This window comes from Typopeltis vanoorti, chromosome 26 (assembly GCF_054136105.1).
Source record: "Typopeltis vanoorti isolate ZY-2024b chromosome 26, IOZ_Tvanoo_1.0, whole genome shotgun sequence".
Classification (NCBI taxonomy): Eukaryota; Metazoa; Arthropoda; class Arachnida; order Uropygi; family Thelyphonidae; genus Typopeltis; species Typopeltis vanoorti.
Window position 1 is genome coordinate 185,594 of NC_143574.1, and position 27,303 is coordinate 212,896.

The window sequence follows — 27,303 nt, forward strand, 5'->3', positions numbered from 1 at the left end:
CTCTAAGAGGACAGAAACTAATTGTCAGTTAAAAAAACTATCAACATTTAAATAGTATCAAAAATATTGCTGGAAATTCAAGGTTAGTCAGTATTAATTCAGATTACAGTTTGTTCTTAATATTTAGCTTTATATATATCTATATTTTTTTCATATATACAAATTTCTCACGGGAATACAATTAATTTTTTTTTTAATTTGTACTAACAATAAAGAAAAACAAAGTAAAATCTTTTATATAATTTACTAATGCCTTATATTTTATTTTTTAAAGGCATTATTTTTTTTTCTGCATAGATATTTAATTTTCAGGTGGAGCATAAAGAATATAAGATTTCTAATGGATAAAACATAATACAGAATTAATCTACATGAAAAATTTCCAATGATTATTCCTCAATGTAAAAATTTCAATATTTATATTCTCACTAAATCAGAATATTAAATACAATTGACTTTCTCTCTCTACAGACAACTCGTAAAGGACCAAAGAAATAATTTGTTCACTATAGCAGCATATGCTATAATGAGAATGAGATGTGTGTAATTATAACCTCTAGGAATAAGTAGACCACACAGAGATCTGTTTATGTATTCCCCAACCCTTAAAAAAAAAAAAAGAGTATGAAATATTGATAATAATGACAATAACACTAAATTATGACAATATTAATAATCACTTACTGGCTGACAAAGTAAAACAATGAAAGCAATGTTAAAACAAATGATTCAATATAAGATACTAATATAAGTGCACATTACACTTTGTTCTTCATGTGAATCAGAGAAAAAGTGATACATATAGGATAATTAATATGCAACTTTTACGATAACAGTATATTTTAATAATAAGATTTGATATGCAAAAATGTCCACATTCAAGAAGAGTAAATTTTTCTGTAATTTCTATAAGATGAAGATAAACAGCATAAATATATATATATCTTTAAGACAGTGAAGTAAAAATAATCTAAAAATATATCCCTTCATTTTCTGTCTGGATTTGGATATAATTAATGGTAACACTTTCAGATTCAAAATCTAAAAAATATAATGTGGAGTATAAAGAAAATTATAGTAAATTCACTATTGTTGTACAATATCTTTCAGAAGACTTAAATCGATATGCTCCACATACATGAAAATATCAACATGGCATTACACACACACACACAACATATATCACTGAATTGAACGAAAGTTAGAAATATCTATGTTTTTACCCTAAACACTTTTTTTTGGAAACAAAATTTCAGCAAATATGTGCATTAAGTATATATAATATCAAAGCGTAAAGCAAAACTAAGTATTAATTTGAAATGAAAAAAGCAAGCAGAAAAATACTTATATGTCTTTTATAATATTATAGTTGTTTGTAATTGCTTCTCATGTGAAAAAATGTAATAATATTATTAAAAGACATAATGATATGGGAAGATTAACACTGAGATAATTTAAAAAACTGTTCCAATTTTTAGAAATAACTTTGATATAAATAAGATATTTAGTTTACTTCAGAGCAATGAAATCACCAGATGTAATCCTATCTTATCAGACATCTGAAATAGATTAGGATGATAACTAATAACATCTTTAATATATCGAAGTTAGTTCTGTTACGTTACTGCGTAAAATGAATATTGTAATACAGGAATATATCAATTATCCAACCATAACAGGAAAGCAATTTGTTTGTCAGATAACTGAAGGTATAATTACATGGTGCTGTACCAGAAGTAAGCTGATAAACTATCCTATTCAAGGGTTGGCTAATTGAAAGTTTATTCATTTGTAGTTCAGATAATTAAGAGATCGCCATATTTGCCAGTTGGATATGGCCATGAAAAGTGCTCACTGCATTTCAAAAGCTTCAAAATTTTCTAACACCATCACATCCCAGCCCACCCAATCCCACCCCAGCACTTTAACTATATTTAACATACAATAACAGACAGGTAACATATTAGGTCCTTCTATGAAGGAACAAGGCATACAAACATAAACTTCAAACCGTTAAATACAAACACCAATACCATTTCTGTGGATGACAATAAAAAATGAATTTATAGAAATCCATGATAGATAATATATATATATGTATATATATATTTCCAAAAGAGCAAATACACTATATAAATTACTCTCTTGTGCTGAAGGCAGTATATATGCTCAGCCTGTGAATACCAACTAGTAAATATTAAAAATGTCAAGGGGGAGGGGAGTAAAGATAGCAGAATAATTATTAAGTAATCACTATTAAAAAAACATTTCAGTTTCGCAACATGTTTCTGTTAGGATGCTAGGATAAGCATTTTAAAATTTCTGATACAGGAAAGTGATAACGTTAACTGTGCAATGTATGGGATGAAAGTTCGAGGTAATTACTTGCATGTAGCTTGGAAATTTGTTTTAAAAAAAGTATCAGAGGGTGATTGGTAACTATGCAACAATATTTTTCTTTAGAACAATCTAAATATATATCAGAAGCCATTATTTAAAATTACACCACTTTTTATGACATAATTATTACTTCTAGAAAAATAAAATGCAAGTGGCATATGACGAAAAAAAGATAAAAATGAGGAAAAAAAAATTTTTCCCTTTCAAATTAAGCCATAAAAGTTTTTAATCCCTACTCTTGAATATCAGTTAATTATTTTAAAGTGGTATACTGAGAGAACCATGTAAGGAACCATATCAATTGTACTTGAACCAAATTTTACATATAGGTCATATTCAAACACAGTTATCTTATTACCTTTTAATATCAGATATGGTTTGATATAAAATTATTCCAACTGATAAAATACTGCTAAGTCAGATACCAGTATAATCTAATTACAGCCATTTTCTTTAATTTTAATACTATATTATATATGTTAATGGTTTCTGAGCAGATGTAACATAAATAAAAACAGCCAATCTATTAAATGTCATGTAATGAATGCTTTTTCTATGTCAATTGTTTTTACAACCAACTAATGATTTCACACTAAGCATATTTACTACCTGCACAACGATTATCTCACTTTTAAATTACTTTACACTTTGCATTCCTTTTAAATATACAAAAACAAAAAAGGTCAAAAGGCCAGTTTATCAAGAAAAATGCATACATGACTTCATGCTGTTCACGCAATATGTACATACACAAAAAATATACATCTAAATTACACTCAATTATACAAGACAATGTGCTGCAAAAATCATTTCACCAGAAAACAGTAATCAGAATTTCACATAAAAAAGTGTATATCTTCTTCGAAATTTAAGTTTTAATATATATTAATAAAAATTATTCCATATTATACAAAAAAAAAATCATAAGTAAATGTTTTTAAATTCCATTTCTAAGCAGGTGTTCGCTAAAAATTGTTCTTAAATAAATCAAGTGCACACTGCAAGAAAATCTCATTTCACTACTGGAACATAACATAACATTCTTCTTCTTCTTAAACATACACATTTAAACAACCATTTAACAACATTCTCAGTCAGAGATACTGCATGCTTCCTTGTGTATATTAAAAGGATGACTCGGTCAGTCATAAGTTTCACCTAATATATAAAAGCATTTAATTTATTACAAAATAGTCATCCCCTCTGTCAAGAGTACCTTCTACTAATAGCTTCTGCATGCTCTTCTTTAATACTGTACCTGGTGACAAACATGCAGGCACTTAAAAAAAAAAATAGAAGAATCACTAAACTGCACAATTTAAATTTAGTCTATAATATTTTCCTTTTTACTCTCTTCTATACAAATGATATACAAAGTATAAAACTTTCCTGCTGAACTGGTTATAATGTTAATAAGGCAACGACCAGCAAGTAAACAATTACCCAGCATTATTAGTGCATTCAACAGCTGCAATTTAAGGTGAAGATCTAACTACAGAACTACTGTCTTTTCGTTTCAAATATTTCTGTATTGTCTACTACCTGTAAAAATAACAAATGGAATTAGATATTCATAATAATATCCAGAATACACTTCAATATATAAATATAAACTGAACTAAAAAAAAAAACAATATCAATACACTCATGCAAGGTATCATCACATGGCAGAGTTGATCAGAAGAATGTTAATATACATAATTTAATATGTATTTAAACTTATAATACATAAGCTATTTTTCTTTGAAATCACTTTACCGAATGAACATAATGATTTAAGTTCATCAAATTCATAAAGTAAAAGGGCTTTGTTTATTTAGCCATATATATAAATTGTGTGCACATGTTTAATATTCTTATTAGACTGAATAATATATAGCTGAGAACGTTCGTTTAGCTTTCTCAAATGCTATTAAATAGTACCTATTCAACAGAATTCACAAAGTATTCAGATGGCAAGCTGCAATTTAAGCACTGCATAACGTCTCAATCAAAATGTGCCAAAATGCAAGAAGTATGTAATATAATATTGTGGTAAACGATTTGGTGAACAATAATGATTTGTGCTCAACTTTCAAGACAGCAGAGCACAAATCATAATCATGTCCTTCTTTTCCTTTTATGTCAATTTATTGGTATTTTTACAATGCCCCCCCCCCCCCCGACATAACTGAATACAGTACTCTACACTGGCCCTCTTTATGAAATCTTGAACTGCACAAATAAACAGAATTTCAAGTAAAGTTATAACCAATTCCTTAAATGCTAATCTAAATATTACTCTTCAATTGGTGAGTAATAACTAGTTGCCTTCATCTACCAAAACTAAATCTTGCCTAATTTTTCACAAAACACTACTTTATTTTAAGTTGCTGCTACCTTGAAATCAGAACATAAGAAAGGATTTCCACTTTTTGAAATACATTCAAACATCTCTCAGCATAAACACTTGTACATAACTTCCTTGTCATCAAAAACTTCACTTTCTTAACTAATATCATTCTCTACAAATATTAGATGCATAAAAGATTTGCAGGTACGAGATTTTGTTCTATATTTGGGGAGATTATCCTTAAAATTCCCTTCATGATTTCATATTATTCAACAGAGGAATGGAGTGACTATAATGCTGTTTGATTATTACAATGACACTCGCTCCCTCTTTGGCATGAAGGAGCAGCATTTAGAGACTCGTAGTTCAGTCGATAATTGATATTCTTTGAATGGAAAGACTTGGGTTCAAATCCCATCAAGGACGTGAAAAATATTTCTAAGGACTTTTCAACTGAAGGTGAGTTAGCTTTTTTTATGCCAGCTTTGTTGGCTGGGTGGTTACTGTATCCACTCTCCGACCAAATGGCTGCAGGTTCGAATCCCACCGTGGGTATGGATGTTTGTGATTATCTATGAAAATACTAGTGGTGAACGGTTGGCAGTAGATGGCATTGGTGTAGTTGCAGTTCGTTGTAATTGATGAATTGAGTGATGGAGACACAGTTGTACAGTAGGTATCCTCTCTCTCTCTCTCTCGATGAGTCTTTGGACTCCCTGGAAGTCATCATCATCATCATCAAATTCCTGCCATGTACCCTCAAGGGGTGTACAGGATATGATAGTACTACATGAAAAATTTACATCATTACTAATCTATTCCTATCAACAATTTTCCTCCAGCTCAGTCTGTTACTTCACTCACTCCAACATTATCAGATCTCATATTTCTATCGTCTGAGGCACTTTGTACCATATCAATCCACCTATATCTTGGTCTTCCTCTGGGTCGTTTTCCTGTCAACCTGGCAGAGAACACTTGTTTTGCTAATCTTTCCTCGCTCATTCTCTTTAAGTGACCATACCACCTAAGATTAGCTCTGCTAATGCATTCCTGGATGCTGACAATGTCAAGTTCTTTCCTAATATCCTCGTTTTTAATATAATATTGCCATTGATGCCATCTATTCACCTCTAATCTTTCTCAGGACTAGAGACTCAGGAGTCTCTAGTCTTAAAACTGGTTTGAACACTGTCTTATATACAGCTAATTTAGTGTTTCGACTAATTTCTCTCTTATTCCATACGAATTTATTCAATTGACTTCCTACCATACCAGCTTTGTTGATTCTGTTGTCTATTTCCATATTTAATTTACCATCTTAACTAAAAATCGTGCCTAAGTAGCTGAAAAGTTTTACTCGTTTCACAGGTTCTCCGTTCAAAACACAGTTGACTTTTCAACGATTCTACCTATTTTCATTGTCTCTGTCTTTTTAATGCTGACCTTCATACCATATCTATTACAACAGTTATTCAATTTAGTCAGGGAATCCTGCAAACTTGTGGCAGATTTATTTAGAAGTATAACATCACCCGCATAAAGCAAACAGCTGACGTTAACAACTCCAATTCTGATATAATTTTTAATAGCACTTTCCTTCATAATGTGATCCATATAGATAATGAATAACAGAGGGGATAATGTACATCCTTGTCTCACACCAGATTGAACATTAAACCATCTTCCTGTACTTCCTTCAATTCTAACTGCTGACTTACAACTTAAATAAAGACTAAGTATCAGATCAACAAACTTAAATACAGATCTTTGTTATATTCCCATGATTTCTGAACTATTTGTCGTAAAGTGAAGATCTTATCCTGACAGCCTCTATTTGGCCTGAATTCAGCTTGTTCTTCACTAAGCTTTTCTTCCACAATTCTTCTCAACCATTTCTCAAGTATACTTGCATAAATATTACCAGGAACATTCATTAGGGAAATACCTCTGTAATTATCACATTCAGTTTTTATTTCCCTTTTTATATATGGGTAATATGAGCTCTACTCCAATCATCGGAAATTCGTCCCTCTGTCCAGGCCTTCTGAACTATGCAGTGCAGCCACTGTAAGACCTTTATACCACCATACTTCAGCATTTCTGGTCAAATATCATCTACTCCTGCTCCCTGGAAGTGTCACATAATAATAATAATAATTTCTTCTCTGTGTCTTCTACAGATATTTCCATGTTCACCTGAATTTTTTAAAATTTATATATAGGAATCCTACCTGAAAGCTAAGTGCCTACAGGAAGACAGATTTTTTTCGATGTTGATTTTTTAAAGTCATAGAGCATTGATGAAAGCCGACAGAGTGGACTCTAAACTAGGCTAGACTGAAAACTCATGGTGAATGGTTGCTGCATTGAGTGCTCAAAAATTTTTAAGAGCAGTGGAATTATAGATGAAAACACAGATGAACATTATCCATGGAAGGATTAGTAAAAACATAGAGAACAGATAAAAGTCTCTATGTGTAAAAAGTGGAGGACTACTGCTGAGCCTACAGACTGGAAGACAGTAGTTTCTGTAGGAGATATGAGTGTCATTAGAGTGATACCTGTGTAATTATCGTATCTTAAATCCCATATCATCTCTTTTAATACCAATAGTGCAATACAAAATATCTTGAAAGAACCAAGATAATCAGAGTGGGAAATGAACACAAGACATATAGAACTATCTGGGGAAAATCTGGAAAAAGGAGAATAGATAATAATGACAGGTACCTGCTAAATTCTGTTCAGGACATTAACTAGTCACTGCTAGTTCCAAAATAACATTGTGTATAAATTCACATACAAGAAATAAGAGAAGGCTTGGTGGCAATGTTATAGCTGATGGTGATATCTTCATACTGGTTCATGATATGAGTATATAGGATATTTGAAAAAAGAAGGTGATTACCATTTGGTTCTGAGGATAAAAATGAATCCCATATTGATAATAAAAATATGTTCAAAGCTTCAAAAAGAATAAATGCAGCTTTCAGGTGAGCTGTAGAGTCAAATATACAAATATTACTTTAAAAAAAAAAAAATTAAAGCATTGGAAAACCTTAGAGACTTGAGTGACAAAATCTGAAGATGTTGACTGACTCAGCCAAGGAAATGTGGTGAAGATAGTTTGCAAGAATAAAAAAATCTGAAGTTCATGGTGGAATCAGGAAGTTAAAGAGGCAACTCAAGTAAAGAAGAAATCATAAAGTTCATGGCAAGTCAGTCATGTGGTATCCTCAGAAATACAGAGAAAAATGTAAGAAAGCTAATGTTTGTGTAAAAGTAGCCAAGCAAATGTCATGGGAAACTCTGGTAAGAATACCAAAGTTAAATATCTGAAAATGAGGCAAAATGTTCTAGAGGCCATTTGTAAAAGTACCGTAAAAGAGATGATAAAGGTAACATAATGAAGATAAAAATATTCTAGACATTGTAAATAACTACTTTGAGAGAGACTTATGCAAAAAAATTCAATCAGGAATTGGCACCAATATTCCAGGTAGAACACTCGATGAGAAACCTGTAACATGGAAAGTGATGCCAGAAAAGATGATATTCAACCAGTAATGTTCCAATATAGAGGTATAAAAATTTAAAAGTGGTTATACTGCATAATTCAGATGGTCTGGTTAGAAGGCTGAATTCTGGATAACCAAAACAGAACTTTCACTATATCCATCTATAAAAGCATAAATAAAACTGAATTACAGAGAAATTTCTCTAGTGAATGTGGTAAAACGTTTTTTCAGCAAGTTATAAATTAAATTAAAAATGTCAAGAAATTATATTCTTGTTTACTCCTTTATACAGGCATAAGCAACATTTGCACACGAAGTTTCTTCAGGTTCATAATCTGTATTTTGAATGTTTTATTTGTTCTACAGGAACAAATAAAATATTTCAGACATTTAGGCATAATTTTTTTTTTATGAAGATGGCAAATTAAATTTGGAAATGGTAAGTTGATAAGCAGTGCTGGTATTGTGGGACCAGGTGAATAAATTTATATCAAATAAGAGAGAGAGAGAGACTAGCAAAACATTAAACTAACATTGTACAAGACACTGTTCAAACAAATAAATATGGAAATAAATAAAGTTAGTTATGGTGAAAGACAGCTCAAATACACTTATATAGAACTGGAAATAAATTAGCCAAAACACTAACTAGCATTGTAAAAGATGGTGTTCAAATCAATTTTAACTCATGAATCTGAGGGGTGGGCTAGAAATAAAACAATTGATCAAAGACTTGAGACAACAGATGTGAGAGTTCTAATGAAAGTGAGAAGAATAAACAGATGGTATCAATGGTAGAAACATACAGTATTAAAAAATGAAGATATTAAAAATATGAACTTTAGAATGTTTGCATTCAAGGATGTGTTATTCTTTCATATTTAACGTCTTGTATTGAATGCGGTATGGTCACTCTAGTATCTTGTAAGGTTTTGGAAGTGAAGTCTCTGCTAGAAGATTTAGGAATAGGATTATACTTACCCTTTCCATCCAGAATTAGTAAGACAATCACAAACATCCATGCCCATGGCAGAATTCAAATTGATTGCCTGTAGGTTGGAGATGGGTAATGCTATCCACTTGATCAATCAAAGTCAGTAAGGATGTGTGAGCAGCCTAAGGTAGCATGGTCACTTAAACAGAATGGGAAAGGAAAGGTTGGCAAAACAGATGTTTCATGTTGAGGGGGGAAAAAGATCCAAAGGAAGACCAAAATCTAGGGTATTTATTTAGTTTAATTGGAAAAGAACTGCTGATAGGAAACTTGTAATAATGTAAATTTAATTAGGAGGATGCATATCAGTAATTTGGTGATGGTGTTCAATAACTTGTAATGAAATGCTTGGGTGATTGAGCCCATTTCTGCATATGTATCGCTTAGAGGTACTTTGATTCAATCCAAAGTGAAACCTTGTAATTAGATATCTGCTGTACTTCTGTCATATTTAAAACATGAATCATAATAATACAGAACATGAAGATAATTCCCTAAATTTCAAAACAAAAAATCACTGAGTATTTATGAGTTGTTACAGATGTTACATTTGTTACAGTTGGATTTAGAAAAGGGCGATCATGTATAGACCCAGCGTTTTGCCTAAAATTAATCATAGAGAAAAGAAGAGAATACAATTTAGAAACACATATTACATTTATTGACTTTGAAAAAGCATTTGACAAAGTTATTTAACATATTAAAAGAAAGGCAAATACTAATTAATGTCCTAAAAGCAATCATAAGTATATATGAAAATAATCAAATACAAATAAGATTAAATCATGAGCTATCATATACAAGAGAGATAAACCAAGGAGTCTGATAGGGATATCCCCTCTCAGCAATTCTTTTTAATATTTACGTAAATGAAATAATAATAAAATAGAATAAAATTTTCCATCAAGGTATTAAACTTTCTCCTACTGTGAACTTAAACACTCTCCTTTTTGCCGATACCCAAATAATAATTACAAATTCTGAAGATAACTTACAGAAAGCTATTTTAAATCAAAATGAGATAGCCAAAGATTATGGTATGATAATATCAACAGAAAAATCAAAAACTATAACCTTTGAAGGACAAGATCCAGCAAGAACTAAAATAGTAATAAATAACAAGATTTTAGAACAGGTGAATTCATTTAACTACCTAGGCTATGTTTCATTTTCATATGATTACATATGAAAATGAAAAAGATATAAACTTAAAAAAGCGAAATCGGGACAATAAAACAAAAAGACAAACAAATATTAACAATAGCTGAAATGAAGTTTATGAGAAAAACTGCAAAGTATACCCTATTTGATCACAAAAGAAATGACGAAATTATGAAAGAATTAAACCAAGAACCAGTAATAGAAAAAATTAAAAAATATAAACACAAATGGATGGAATACGTTCAAAGAATGAAAACAGAAAAATTACCAAAACAAGTCTTAAAGTACAAGTCATTAGGAAAAAGAAAAGCAGGACGTCCTCTTAAAAGATTCAACAATGAATTCTAAAGCTGGAACAGGCCACTCTAGGCCTAAATCCTTGATAGGCATGATGATGATGATGATAATTTGTTACAGTTTACTGAAAAACTTCAAAGCCATATAATTCCAAAACTTTTTCGATCGCTTCCAGAATATTCTACATCTTTCTGATATTTTTTTTCTATGTCCGTACCAAAGTCTTCCCATGACTTTTGTTTAACTAGTTTCACAGACTGTTTTTGCTTTTTTACATTTGTCTCTGTATCCTCTAAGAACACAAGCTGATATTTGTCAGGAACTTTTGAAATGCTTTCTTCTTTTCCTGCCTCTTTAATTTTGTAAGTCCATTATGGGGCTCTGATTTTCTATTCTTGAGGAAAATCTCACCACATGCCTCTCTAGATGAATCAATCAATGTTTTCTTCAAGGTTTGGTTCCTGTTTCTAAATTCACATTTTTTTTCTTGAATAATGTTCATGTATTTTAGTCTATAGTTCACCTCTGAAATTTTATTTATTTGATTTAAAATAAATCAAAGTTCACTCAACTTTGATTCATTTTAAAACTTTTTTATGTGCTCTTCTTTTCAATATGAAATTCAATTTTATCCTGCTCAACACTAAATGGTAATCACTTGCAATTTCAAATCTGATGTATACTCTTGTTCTGAATCAGTGGGAAAACATTGCTATCAACAACAGCATAATCAATGAGACTCTTATTTCTTCTCTCCATGTGAATTTGTGCACATTTTTATGTTGGAATTTTCCCAAAACATTTCTGTATATCTGGTAATCATTTCCTACTCTGCTGTTAACATCTCTAACAAGAATCCACTTTTCCTTTTCACTGTGTCAGTTGTTTTCTCTAACACCTCAAAAAAATTTTTTTCCACTATTATAAGCACTAATAAGTCTCATTGTCCAGTTCCGTATTCTGATATCTGCTCACATCAATCTACTTCATATTGCCTGCCATTCAAGGAGGTTATTCTCAAATTTAGTGTTGAATACTCTAGCTACTTCTTCTTCTCCCTGATTGTTACTGCCTAACTATAACATTTCATAAGTGTTGCTGAAAAAGATCTCAGCTGTTTTTGTCTTCTTTGTTTCAGTCACACCTATTATGTCAATCTGGTACTCATCCAATTTTTATTCTTCTGCTAATTCAATCTTTCCCATTGATGCGTCCTATAAAAGGCATATCACCAACCTGTCCAACAAAATTAAAACAAGAAACAATATCATTTTAAGGCTTGCTGGAACAAGCTGGGGTTGTGATGCAGATGTCCTAAGGTCATCTGCACTAGCCCTCGCATTCTCTGCAGCAGAATATTGTGCCCCTGTCTGGGAAAGAAGTGTACACACTAACATTATAGACACCCAGCTAAACTCTACCATGCACACAATTAGTGTGACAGTGAGAAGTACCCCTCTCTCCTTGCTACCTGTCCAATCTAACATTGCTAAACCAAACATATGGAGAAGACACGCCTCGATTAAAGAATTTAATAAAGCAATGAGAAACCCACTCCTGCCGCTACACCAGACTCTCATAAATCACCTAGTCTTCACCTAAAATCTAGAAGGACTTTCTGTGGATGAACTCTCTTCAGCTGCCCTGCCATCAGCAACTGACTGTGGAGAGAATACTGGTCCAACAATTTCCCAACAAACGGCTTCCTGATAGAAGATCCCTGTGCTCTGCAGCCTGGTTTTGTTCTTCTTAGGAAGATTTCATCATCAATCAACAGGAGCAGAACTAACCAGGGCAGATGTGGTTACCTACTACACAAATGGAGCCTGTTAGACCATCCTTATTGTGATTGTTCTCCTGTGGCTCAGATGATCACTCATATTGTGAACGTCTGTCCAAGGCGGCAATTTCACGGTCGTAGCCTACAGGACATCCACAAGGTGAAGGATGAGGCCTTGGATTGGCTTTCCAGGCTGGACATTGACCTGTAGCTGTTCTGTATTCCTTTTGCCACAAGAATAAATAAAATTTTAATTTCCCGACATTTTGATCTTCATATTAAGGTCATCATCTGGAGTATACAGAAATATACAAGGACAAGCTGAGTTACATTTCACACAGTATGCTAAAGAGACAATGATTTGATCAATGGTTATTCTACTGGCATGACCTCTAGTGAAAATATAATACACATATATTAAAAAAATTATTAAATAAAAATTACAAACAAATAAAATTAAAAAATTAATTCATTAATCAGAAACTACATCAAAGCTATATTCTATTTAAGATCATATTCTATCCAACATCAGAGAAACATTCTTTCATATAGATAGTTTTCTTACAGTAACAACGATGTCCTAATTTAACATGACAATTCTTATATTAGATTTAAGATTCTGGATTATCTACAGTCCTGTTTATAGTTAACTCTTAGGGAGAAAGGTTCTGTGGGTAGAATATGTGCCTTCCATATGCTTTGGATTTTTAGACCATCATTATTGTTAAGATTAGAGTGGTTGATAAAAATCTCACAGGCTTCCTTAATTTTACGTTCATACCATGTTTTGGTGTGATGTAAACAAATGGTGCTTTTCCAGTAAAATCTATGTAAAGTGTTCAGGGCATGATCAGAAAGGCCAGCTTCACCATAGTTATTATATTTAATGTGTCGTTTATGTTCCTTTTGTCTGATAGGAATTGTGCGTCCTGTTTCCCCTATATATGGTAGATTACAGGTGCAATGAATACAGCATACTCCAGGGTGGGCCAGCAGAGGGAGTTGGTCTTTGTATGAGTTGAGTAAACTTTTTAATTTTGCAGGAGGTTTAAAGGTGGCTTTAGGGTTGTATTTCTGTAGTATTCTGTTTATTTTTTATCAGTATTCTGTTTATTTTATTAGTTTATTTTTTAGAAAAGTATTGCTGATAACTTTAAATTCGTCTTTAAGGGCTTGTTCAATGGAGCAAATCTTCAAAGCCTTGTTTTTTAGAGTATAAATGACACCTAGTTTTTGTGTTGGATGGTGGTAGGAGTTTATATTGGTGTATATATTGGCCAGTATGTGTTGGTTTCCAGTAAATAGTGAAGGAAGATCTGACAAGTGTATCTAGAAACGGAAGTGTGTTCTGCTTTTCAATCTCAACTGTGAACTGTATGCGTTTGTGTTGTTTGTTCAGGTGGCTGAGGAAAGTGTCTAATGTCTGGCGGCCATGGGGCCAGATAGCGTAAACATCTAAAGGAGAGAAATCTAGAACACGTTGCTTAAAATATTCCATATAAAAGTTAGCAATGGGGGGGGGGGGGGGGGAAAGAATAATGGCAAGTCCATGGATGTGCCTTCTTTTTGTAGATAGAAACCTACCAACTCCTTGAGTGTTGATACTAATTTCTTGGCTAGGTGATAATTCGAGCTGTCTATACCTTCGACTATCGGGCTGAGTGGTGTGTTTTGTTTATGTATCTTTGGTAGACCATAAATTCTCGGAGAGTGAGCGTAGTGCGAAAGTAATTTTTTTACTGTATCTTCAGGCCATGTAGTAACTAATTTAAGTAACTTCTCTGTTTTCTTTTTTATTCTATTGGTTAGATCATAGTTAACAAGTTGATATGTACTGTTGTCTGAGACTAGCAGATTAATTTTTTCTAAATAGGTGATTCGATTTAGAATAATGGTGGCACTGCCTTTATCGGCTCTAGTTATTACGATGTGTGGATTTGATTTTAGTGGTTTCACTGCTGTTAATTTGTGTTTCGTTAAGTTGCTTGTTATTGTTTTCTTATAATTTACATTTAAAATGTTTCTAAACGTATTTTATCTGCTATGGTAGTTGGGATGAATCTTAAGCCTCTTTCAATATTACAAATAAAATCCAGTTTGTTAATTGATCTGGGTGCTATGGCAAAGTTTTAACCTTTGCTGAGTAACGAGAGATCATCACTGTTTAAGGCATGGTTGGATAGTTTGACTAAGTTACTGTTACCCGAAGGCAATTGGTAGCTCCTGTTATTTCTTGCTTCTGGTTGGGTGTTGTTATCACCGGCTTGTGGTTGGTTGTTAACGTTCACTGCAGATAAATTCAAATATGTCTGTTGGTTTTGTTGATCTTTTAGTATATGAAATTTGGATATGAGATTTTCTTTCTTTGTTTGAAAGAAATGGTTTGCTGAGGTATCTGTAATTTTCGAGGATAATCAAATATCTGAGTTCAAGTAACTTGAAAGTTCAGATTTTAAATTTTGTACCTGATTTTGAGTAAAGGCCAAGTTTTTTCTAATAGTCTGGATCTGTTCTTTGAGCAATGCTTTCTCCATATGGCGAAAGCATTGCTCAAATGTATATTCATTGTATATTCATTGAGGTAAATTGAGGTAAATGTTGAGGTAAATTTTCTCTTAGTTTGATGCAATTCATAATGATATTGCTGTCCCTCCCTACAACATTTTAAAAATGCCAGTCGATTGATCAAACCAGGGCTTTGAAGATTTGTTCCAATGAACAAGCGCTTAAAGATGAATTTAAAGTTATCAGCAATACTTTCCTAAAAAATGGTTACAGCCAAAACACTATCAACAAAATTCTCTACAAGACCTCACTAAAATACAAAGATAAACTAGACTACAATAAAACTATAACCATTCCATACATTAAAGGGACATCAGATAAAATAAACAGAATACTACAGAAATACAACCTTAAAGCCACCTTTAAACCTCCTGCAAAATTAAAAAGCTTACTTAACTCCATCCGCTGGCCCACATTTATTGCAATCTACCTGTAATCTACCATATACAGGGGAAACAGGACGCACAATTCCTATCAGACAAAAGGAACATAAACAACACATTAAATATAATAACTATGGTGAAGCTGGCCTTTCTGATCATGCCCTGAACACTTTACATAGATTTTACTGGAAAAGCACCAGTTGTTTACATCACACCAAAACATGGTATGAACGTAAATTTAAGGAAGCCTTATCAACCACTCTAATCTTAACAATAATGTTGGTCTAAAAATCCCAAGCATATGAAAGGCACATATTCTACCCATGGAACCTTTCTCCTCAAGAGCTAACTATAAACAAGATTATAGATAATCCAGAATCCTAAATCTAATATAATTGTAAATGTTAATAGGACATCATTGTTACTGTAAGAAAACTATCTATATGAAAGAATGTTTCTCTGATGTTATCTTAAATAGAATATAGCTTTGATGCAGTTTCTAATTAATTAATTATTTTAATAATTTTATTTGTAATTTTTATTTAATATATGTATATTATATTTTCACTAGAGGTCATGCCAGTAGAATAACCATTGATCAAATCATTGTCTCTTTAGCATACTGTGTGAAATGTAACTCAGCTTGTTCTTGTATATTTGTGTATACTCCAGATGACCTTCATATGAAGGTTGAAACGTCAGGAAATTAAAATTGTTATTTATAACACGGTTGTAAAGTCCATAATTTCTAAAATGAAAAAGGACATTCCCTTACTCAAGTATAGAGCCAAAATGCTTCAATGAGCATTCCATGACTGAACATATCCCAAACTTTACAGCCTGGTTGAAAGACAGCATAAGGTCAATGACTATCTGAGAACCGTGAGCAAGATCTCTTCAGACATCTACAAATAAAGAACCTTCCTGAGCTATTTATAAATGGTATATAAGAAGTTCATTATTATCCAGAAAAAAAAAAAAGCAGTTATTATTATACAAGGAGTCCGAAGACTCATCACAGGAGGATACCTACAACTATCTCAACCACTACATCAAACTTCTACTACGAATCATCTCCATCAACGCCATCTATCGCCCACCACAACTAGTATTTTTTGTCTGTAAATTGCATGTGTTCTTAAGGGCCGATTTGTCTGTATGTGGGATGAAAAACCCGAGTTTCCAAGAGGAAACCCTGCCCTCCGTATGAGATCGGCTATCCCACCTCAATTGAAATCGTCCAGATAAAGATTCCTCCCGTCACAACGAGAATCAAACTTAGGCCTATTCCAATCGAAGGGCGCAATGTGCCGTCGTTCTTCCAATTGTGCTACGGAGGCGAAACTTGCTCTGCCATTTTTTAAGGGTAAAAAAATAGCAGAGCAGGTTTAGTCAAAAGAAGGAGATTGATACTAACAGGGTTTTTTAATATCAGTGATAGTTTCCCTGTGATTTGTTTCTGCAAGTTATCAACAGCTCTAGAGAATAGTTTCAAAAAGATTAATATATGCAGTATGAAGGAAACAGCACTATTATGATATTTGAGAAACTGAATTATACATCATGGAAACAGATGCATCGTTATTGTTGTCGTTTTTTGCTTCTTTTTTTGTTTTTTCACAATACAATATTCCATTACTTTTTCAATGCTCAATTTTTTTAACTTGACACCAGAATTCCATCAATTCAGCTTTACAAGGGACATTTGGATAATGGCTATTTAAAATTAAATGTGAGCTACTTTCAGCTATGTATGGGGGGATAATGATCATTTGAAAGAGAATAAACTTTATCTGTCAATAAAAAATAAATTATAAATTTCAGGTATCCAATTCCAGGTATAAATCTGGAATTAATGTTGCATTCATATAAAACTAGTGTGTGTGTGCGTGTGTAAAACTAGAGCCTATGCAGTTCAGTCAGTGTGTTCAAACAATGGACCTTTGTTGGAGTGAGGGGTGGGCAACATTTTTAAGTGTGCATGCCAAAATTGCGAATCTTTGATACAAAATTTTGTCATGTGCCAACCGAAATTTTGAGGAACATATTTGGTGTCTTTTAAGTATTGGGAGAACCTTTTCGAATAATCAAAAATCACACTAGAGCAGTAAAATTAAAGAATATTGTAAGAGTGATTATTGCAAGTCATGTAAAATTGAATGAATGAAGAAATTAGCGACAGAATTTTTACTTAAAAGTCCTTCTACTCGGTTGATAGCATGGATATTTTTTATTTGCCTTTAAGTGTAATTCTAGCTGCCATATGCAGTCACAAAATTTAACATCAGCAAAAGAGTATTCAAAACAATAATTCTGAATTTTTTGTTTTTGTTTTTTTTTATAAAGATCAATCAAATATAAGTTTTTTCAAGTTTCTCCAATATGTTACATTGCACAATCTCATAATCATTTTACTTGTCTAAAGCACAATAAAAGAAATGAAAATTAAAGATTATTTGATTAATTCTTAATCCCTTATGAGCAACACATAAAAATTACAAATAAAATAAAATATTACTTTACTTACATAATATATTACACAGAAGTTAATTTTACCATTTTTTAACAGAAAACATCAAATCAAAACTAGAGAAAGAAAAACAGTGGACATTTTATTTATTTAGCATCAATGAGACTTCTGCTGCTGCATCACTGATGACAGATAATTTATATCAGGTTTATATTTTGTAACCTTTACAGATATGCATGCACTACTAGTTACATCTGTAAGGCTACTCCTGTTATGAGACTTAACAAAGTTCATCACTGAGAACAATGATTCCCAAGAACATGTAGATGCAAAAACGGATAGTAATGGTGTTGCAAGGGTTTTAAACATGCAAAAGTTTCTGGAATAGTCCTTAGTACCTCATTTTCCACACTTTTCTCTGTTACTCCTGCCTCTAATTGCTCCTTTTCAATATTTTCCAAGTCAACTCTGAGGTCAACAAATTTCTGTCTCCAAATTGAACTACTTTGAAAATCAATCAACTGCATCTCAAAATCATCCATATTCATCCACAAAAATATGTACAAGTTTAATTCACCTAGTTTTATAGTGTTCTGGAAACAATGAATTTTGCAATCTCTTCTAATTCTCTGAACTTAACAAAGCTTAGAGAGAAATGCTCAACAGTTGACTATGATGTTTAAAAATGGCTTTTGAAGACATTGCCAGTCTGTTTTGTCATCCTTTTGGATATCACTGATGTATTTCTTTAGGTTTGGAAAATATCTAAATCTCTCACTGTCTACATCCCTCTTAAAATCTAGCTTCATTTCAAATGTCATTTGTCTTATCATCAAGAATCTTACCAGAGCCCTGTAGTTTAAGGTCGTTTAAATGTTTGCAAAAATCTGCGGAAAAAAAAAAAAAAAAAAAAAAAAAAAAAAAAAAAAAAAAAACATCAGTTTACAAACCCACATGATGTCATACATTTCTTTAAAAGACATTTGTTCATTATGTTAAAGATACCAAGCAATTTTATAAGCTAGGATTTTTAATTCTTTTTCCCAAATAAGCAAACAGACAAGTAAGTCAAGTTTGCAGCTGCACGTAACACAACACTAGGCAACTCGTGGTAAAGGTGAAGTAAGCTCTGATCACTTTCCTCAGAATTTTCCCCTAATGCAAAGCACACTTCTTTGCGGAAATATATGATGCTATGCATTAACACGTTCATTGCCAATCATGAGGTATCGCGCGATGCGAGTTCTCACCAAACAGCCAATCACGCGTTATCGTGTGGGCGTCGCTAACTAAATAAAAATAAATAAAAAAAAAATTTGGCCACCACACAAAATTCCAATTTTCAGCTTGGCAATGAACGATATTGCGCGATCACGCAATGCGAGTTCTCACCAAACGGCCGATCACGCGTTATCGCGTGGACGTCGCTAACTAGGTAAAAAAAAATATAAAAAATTTGGCCAATACACGAAATTCCAATTTTCAGCTTGGCAATGAAAGTGTTAAGGTAATGGTCACTACCCATACTGGATTCGACCTTTATTGAGGTCTCGTCAGTGGGAGCCAGACCTAAAAAATGCTAAGGGTGAAGTAATACAGAGCTTATAAATATTTTACCTAAACAAGTTGCCATAAAGTGCTTTGACCTCATTAAATAAAAATTTCAGGATGAGAGTAATATGTAGTCCCTTAATGCATAGCATCATACATTTCTGCAAGGAAATGTGCTTTGCATTAGGGGAAAATTCTAAGGAAAGTGATCAAAGCTTGCTTCACCTTTACCATGAGTTGCACTACGTGCAGCCGCAAACTTGACTTACTTGTCTGTTTGCTTGCTTGGGAAAAAGAATTAAAAAACCTAGCTTATAAAATTGCTTGGTATCTTTAACATAATATATACCCAAGGTAAAAAACTTTCTACATATTTGTTGATTAGTCAAAAAGAGATTTATCACATCCAGGCATTCAACAAATCGTTTCAGAACAAGACCTCGACTTAGCCAATGAACACTGTTGTACATTATTAGTCCTTTGCACACCAAATCCACCTCATTCAATAGATTCTGAAATTGTCTTTTATTCAAAGCACATGCAGAAATATAAACAACCTTGGTTAATGTTTATATCACTTCTTGAAGTGATATAAACATGGAAAAAAGTCGTTGCCGTGCCATGTTTACCAAAGGTTTCACACCCCTGACCTAGGTCCCAATCCCAACCCATCTAGGATGCAAAAATCAATTCATGAGTGCTTTTTAAATGAAGGTGAGTTAGCCAGTCTCATATGGAGAAGACAACATTGTCTTAATCCAGGCCAGTCAGATAGACTAGGCCTTATCACACAGCACATGATGGATTAAATCTTATGTGAAAAGTGGTGAATTTGGCAGTGATTTTTTTCCCCTTTTTTTTGCTGGAAATCATAGATTTGATAGACACTGATCTTTTAATTCTTCAGATATTCATGATTTAAACACAGAGGAGACAATAACTATTGTGAAATTTTTTTGCTAGAATGAGCACTATACTGTATTTAAATTATATTGTTATTTTGATTATATTGTGATTATTGTTACTGTGATTATATTATTATTTTCCTCCAAATGTTTCCTGAGCATAGGCAAACATAACTTCATAACTTTTTTTTTGTATAGATAACACTATTTCAATACAAGTGTTTTAAGTATCCAAAGACAATATAATAACCTAACAGACACATTAATTACTTGATTATCAGGTCATTATGTAGTATAAGTAAGTAAGTAATCTACAATTATCTCAAATCTGATCTGAGAGAAAATATGACTATTCCTAACAAGTTTCTGTCTCTCTCTCTCTCTCTCTGTGTGTGTGTGTGTGTGTGTGTGTGTGTGTGTGTGTGTGTGTGTGTGTGTGTGTGTGTGTGTGTGTGTGTGTGTGTGTGTGTGTGTGTGTGTGAGAGAGAGAGAGAGAGAGAGAGAGTGAGTGAGTGAGTGAGTGAGTGAGTGAGAGAGTGAGTGAGTGAGAGAGTTGTCATCAAATCTACCTACTTCTTGATGATATCTCAATAAAGATTGAAATATGTCTAAGAGGTTACTTGCATACTGCTGTAAGTTCAATATATGCTTCCTAGAAAATATGCTTTACATTATAATGGACAATCAGAGCAATTTGTGAAGTAAAGGGAACTATTCTCAGTATACAAAAAAATTATTTCATGAATAAACTTTTTTTTTTCTTACAGAGGAACAGTGTATGATTGTAAACAAGAATATAATTTCATGTCAAATATAATGCATTATAGCCATTCTGTATTATGAACTTTTCTGTAAAATTAAATGGAAATTTAAAATTATTAACTTTTTAAAATTAAAACTTAAAATTGTTATTTCTTGACAGATGCAAAGTAAATAACTTATTTACTTTGCATCTGTCTTATTGTATGTTATTTTTATTTTTCACATTTTTATGTGAATCCAATCCATAAAAAGCTGTTAGCATATAGTGGGCAGAATAAGAATCAGATAATCAGGAGACCCTGCTCTAGATATTGAACAGGGAACTTTTTCCAGCCACTTCAGGCCTCCAATAAGCAGGAAAATAGTTTGATACTGGGCAATGAAGTTCATCTACATCCTGAAGACATCACAAAACATTCATGTCCACAGTGGGACTCTAACTCATAGCCTGCTGTTTGGAAAGCAGATATATGCTAACCACTTGGGCAGCCTGGCTGACATATTATGGTAAGTCTAAGATAAAGTTATTTGATGAGTAAACTGTTTATTGCTTATCTGGATAAGCAATAACATATGGATGAAAACAAGAACATGATTACTTTTCAAATATGTACTACAGCCATTCTACTGATAATTAGGTAAATTTATGAACTTTTCTGTAAAATTTCCAACTACATGGAAATCATTTGAAACTCTAAAAATAAAAAATAAATAAATAAAAGATAAAAAAAAATCTTAAAAAAAAACACTTATTCAAACTGAAAACTGTCATTTCTTGCCAGGTTTAAGGCAAAGAACTACTAACATATATGTGTTATACTTGCCTTGAGATCTCACAGGTTCAAGGCACGTGGCTGCAAAAGGGGTACAAATTGGCGTGCCTGTTCAGTCAGATCTAGCTGATCTTTTGTTCTTCCACAAACTACCATTTCCCATCTACCATCCAACTGAAAAAGAAATGAAAGAAAGAGAGGTAAATGACATATTCAGTGAATCAATCATTATCATCATCAAATTCTGGATATGTACCCTCAGGAGAGGGGACAAAGTACAGGATATTATCATAGCATCTTCCTACTGACAATTTTCCTCCAAATTAATCAGTTATCAAGATTCCAGTATTATCAGATCTTATACAGTAAGATTTGTCCAAGACGGAACATGAATAAGGCAGAAACTTGCTCAATGTGAATAAATTATATAGTCCAGGCTAGAAGAATAGGCATTACAGTGTTATTTATTTTGTATAATGTGGAATCTGCCCAACGTGGAAACGGAAAGCAATATTTGAAGAATTTATAAAAATTACTTGTATAAAGCGGAAAGTGTTTTAAAAATACACCTATATTTATTAGATTTTGGCACTTGTGTTGCTTTTACTGTTTCGTTTCAGAATTAATGTTGGTCAGTTTCCAGTAAGCCAAAACATTTCAATAATCTGAATTTCAACAAACCAATCAGTTCATTTTTTGCATCACGGCTAAATCATACATGCCGTTGTCGCTAAACGAAAAAGTCAAAGTCATTGAAGCTAAAGAAAAGGATAAACTCTCGGTATGGGAAATAATGATGTGGTTTAAGTGTGGCAAAATGTAAGTATACAACACACTTAAAAAAAGGACAAAATAATGAACAAGTGGTTGCAAGGAAATGGTCGAATGAAGAGGAAGGCAAAGGTAACTGGCGACGAGGAAATCAACGAGTTAGTGTGGGAATGGTTCACGAATGCAAGATCAAAAAACATTCACATATCCGGTCCAATGGTACAAAGTGATGACCTTGGAGTTGCCAAATCTCTTGGGAATGGTCAATTTAAGGCGTCTATCTACAGGATGGTTGAATAATTTTAAGAAGAGGCACAATATTGTTTGGAACGAAGTCTGTGGGGAATCTAAAGATGTGGATGAAAGTGTAGTGAGTGAGTGGAAACCAAAACTGCTAGAACTGATTTCACCATATGAACCTAAAAATATTTACAATGTGGACAAAACAGGATTGTTTTTTTGGGGAATTACCAACAAAATCGCTCGTGGTTAAGGGAGAAAGTGTAACGGGGGCAAAATGTCCAAAGAAAGACTTACAGTGTTATTGTGTGGGAATATGGTGGGAGAAATGGAAAAGCCTCTTGTGATTGAAAAAGCAGCAAAACCAAGTTGTTTCAAGAACCTGAAAATTAATAATTGACCAGTGTTTTGGAGAAACAATAAAAATGCTTGGATGACTGCATTTTTGGAAGAGTAGTTAAACATGTATAATGCAAAAATAAAGAAGGAAAATGGAAATTTCATCCTTTTTCTTGACAATGCTACTTGCCACCAACACTTTCAAATGTGAAAATCGCCTGGTTCCCAGAAAATGCAACAAATGTATTACAGCCCATGGATATCGGTGTTATTTACACATTCAAATCGTACTACACACGATTTCTGATGCAATCTTTGATTTCAAATGTAGAAGAAGCTGATAGCTCTTAAGCATTAGCACGATATGTATTGGTATTCTAAATGCTGTGAATTGGACAGGGTTGAAAGTGAAGAAAATTAAAGCAAAAACAGTAAAAAAAGTGTTTTGCTACAGCTGGGTTTGGGGAAAGTGATGTGACAGATAATTTGGAGGAAGCAAGTGCCACTGCTGCAATATCCAATCTCTGCTGAGGAAAAGAACTTTCCTGTGATACAGAGAACTTTGTTCAGAGTAATGACCATTTAGCGATACATTACAGCTATGAATCTGCTACAGCTCTACTAGTGGTAAGAAATACACAAAACGAAGATGTGGAGGATGAGGAAGGGAAAGAGGAAGGAGGAAGAGAAGAAGCAGCCAGAGAACTGGATATTTCAACAAAAATGAGTACACATGAACAGGCCCTTCATTGCATCAGTGAAGTAATGCAGTCTGCAATTGATTCAAACTCTTCCAGCCTTCGTGATCTATTGTATACAGTTAAGGACTGCATTCAAAAAGACATGATCACAAAAAAGTGGAAACAATTTTCTTTATTGGAACAGTGAATCCCAATGAGTTCTTTATATACTGCAAACATGTAACGTGCAGTGTAACAGAGCATCATCATCATCAAATTCCTGACATGCCCTCAAGAGGTGTACAGGATATGATAGTACTACATGAAAAATTTACATCATTCTAACTTCCTATCTACAATTTTCCTCCAAATCAGTCTGTTACTTGTCAAGATTCCAACATTATCAGATCTTATATTTCTATCATCTAAGGCACTTTTGTAGCATATCAATCCACCTATATCTTGGTCTTCCTCTGGGTCGTTTTCCTGCCAACCTGGCAGAGAACTCAGGACTCTCATATCTGCAGTCTCTAGTCTTTGGTCAAGTGTTTTACTTCTGACCCAGCTCTCAGACCCATGAGTTAAAACTAGTTTGAACACTGTCTTGTATACAGCTAACTTAGTGTTCCGACTAATTTCTCTCTTATTCCATACGAATTTATTCAATTGACTTCCTACCATACCAGCTTTGTTGATTCTGTTGTCTATTTCCATATTTAATTTACCATCTTAACTAAAAATCGTGCCTAAGTAACTGAAAAGTTTTACTCGTTTCACAGGTTCTCCGTTCAAAACACAGTTGACTTTTCAATGATTCTGCCTATTTTCATTGTCTTTGTCTTTTTAATGCTGACCTTCATACCATATCTATTACAACAGTTATTCAATTTAGTCAGGGAATCCTGCAAACTTGTGGCGGATTTATTTAGAAGTATAACATCATCCAAATACAATTTTTCTTTGCCTCAGTCGACTCATTGTAGATCCAGGTTTCTCAACTGACAGGCTCTGGCATCAATTATACCGGGCTGCAAGAAGTCTGTCCCTTCTGAAATTTGTCATTTTCATGAATAAATATTTTATAGTGTAAATATTCTGAGGAGAATATAATATTCGTGAATGTAACAGAAAGCTCAGACCCAGAACACCTAAATAACATTTATGTAGGAAATGTCAGTGACTAAGCAGCATATTTTTAAACATGGAAGTATTCATGAGTAATCGGGAATTTTCAGACATCGAAATCTTTCAACATTCGGAAGTTCGTTGGCTGTCCTGCAGTGAAGTTCATGAGAGGTTATATGAACTCCGAAAGGAAGCTGAGCTATTTCTAATTAATAAGAAAAGTGATATTTATTTCCAGGATATTCCCATTATTTCCAGGATAGGAAATGGGTAGCTAGGCTGGCATATCTCAGCAATATATTTTCTTACATAAATGAGTTGAATTTAAAACTTCAAGTTCCAGATACAAGAAAATTTAATGCTTGGAACAAAGTCAAATCATTCAAAAAGAACTCAAACTCTGGCTTAATATGATTGCAGAAAGAAATAATGAAATGTTTCAGTCGAACTCAGATTCTATTATGAAAGCAAATGATTTCTATGCACACAATTCAGTATCAGATGTTGTTGCAACCCTTCTATGATTCTATGAATAATTCGAAATTCTGGATAAGAATGAAAAATGAATATCCAAATTTATATGATATATCAATGAGATTTCTTTGTTTTTCCATCACATATATTTATGAAACTGCATTTTCTGTCATGACTGTGCTTATAACAAAACAGACGAACCGCTTGCAACTTTCTGACCGTCTCCGTTTGGCTATCACTTCAATTCAACCCAGAATTAATAAACTAGCAGACAGAAAACAGCAACAAAATTCTCACTACCATAACTAAAATTTTCAAAAACTCAGTTGTAGTAAAAGAAACTAAGTTTAACTTTTTCAATAAATTTTAATTGCTGCGTTAAAGTGATGTGTTTTTAAATTCAAAATATTTATTATTGTTGGAACCAGTGTTTAAAATTGAGTGATTCAACCTTGTTCCAAGCATTAAATTTTGTAAATTATAAATAAAAATTAAATTAAATTAAATTAAATTAAATAATAAATAAAAATGTTGTACATTTTTATTTATTAAATTACATACTTTGCATATATAAATATTGGGTGTTATGTATGTGATAATATCGTATTTATTCGAATATAATTCTCACTTTTTTCCCATAATTAAAGCTAAAAATTTGTAGCATGAGATATATGCGGAGATTTTCAGAAACTCAAACAGTGAAATCTTCCTTCCCATTATTCCAAGCAAAAATTAGCATTAATTTACAAGACTTGAGATACATAAAGAACAATCCTTCACGAATGACTAATGAGAAGTGAAGGCATACCGTGAAACAGACAGCAACGGTAAGCCAGTATAGATAGAGCAGCTATGAAGATGTGCATATGATTGGTGCAGTATTAACAAAAGATTAGGCTACTCAAAGATAAAAGCACGCCGACAATTTTTGAATTGAAATGCTAATCCTCTTCAACCGAATCCCATAACATCTGCAACTGTCATAACAATCACTATATATTTCTTAGTTTTAACACATTCACGGCGGGTTGTCGTTTTTCATTCCGACAGAACTTCTTGTTACCAGCAGGTTCAACTCACACAAAGTTTCAACCCCCTGGTTGATTTTTATTGCTGCTTGTTTACGTTTGAGCTGGCAAGGGAACTCACACAAGCATGTTTCAATTCATGGTAGAATTTTATTTGAAGTTGGTCTTTGTGATCGGTATTGACATAATGACATAATGAATTCATAATGACATCGAGAATTTCAAAGGCAATTAAATAAACACTTATTTCATATAATTGAAAAATTGGACAATAGTTTTAAGTTAGATACTGTATTTCCATTGCAACATATGATTTTGCTGGAGTTTATACAGCATAGTTTCTGTGAGAGGGGACATGTGATTCATTAGTTAACATCGTTTTTATTCCAACTGTTTCTAATTGCACTATTTGTTGATAAATATATTACACAGACTGCATAAGCATCTGTAACATATTCAGGAACATAATAAAACTACTTGTTTTTCTTGCATTTGTATTATAATGGCTGTTGGGGAGGGCATATTGTTACCATGGGGAGAGAGTTACTACCGCCTCGACGTGAACATGTTTAAACATTTTTCGTGTTCGATGTATATGCAAAACTTTTTAATGTCTTTTTTTGTGAAGTAAAATCAGGGATGTGAGTTATACGTGAGGGCAAGTTATATTCAAGTAAATACAGTAAGAATTTTGCCGACAAGTTGACATCCTGCTGCTGCTGCTTCCCCTGCTCAGCTGACATCTATGGTGA

At 32.9% G+C, this 27,303-nt stretch overlaps 1 protein-coding gene across 5 annotated transcripts in view; it reads right to left on the reverse strand.

Annotated features, from left to right (window-relative positions):
- Nucleotides 1-3,723: 3,723 nt before the first annotated feature.
- Nucleotides 3,724-27,303, reverse strand: part of LOC150092256 (myb-related protein B-like) — a 248,286-nt gene continuing 224,706 nt past the window's right edge. For all 5 annotated transcript variants that reach the window (XM_090414888.1, XM_090414885.1, XM_090414886.1 and 2 more), the window contains 2 exons: nt 21,946-22,068; nt 3,724-3,942 (listed from right to left, as the gene is read on the reverse strand). In XM_090414888.1, the coding sequence (XP_090271014.1) occupies nt 21,955-22,068 (114 nt within the window). In that variant the 3' untranslated portion in view covers nt 3,724-3,942; nt 21,946-21,954. The remainder of the gene's footprint in view (nt 3,943-21,945; nt 22,069-27,303) is intronic.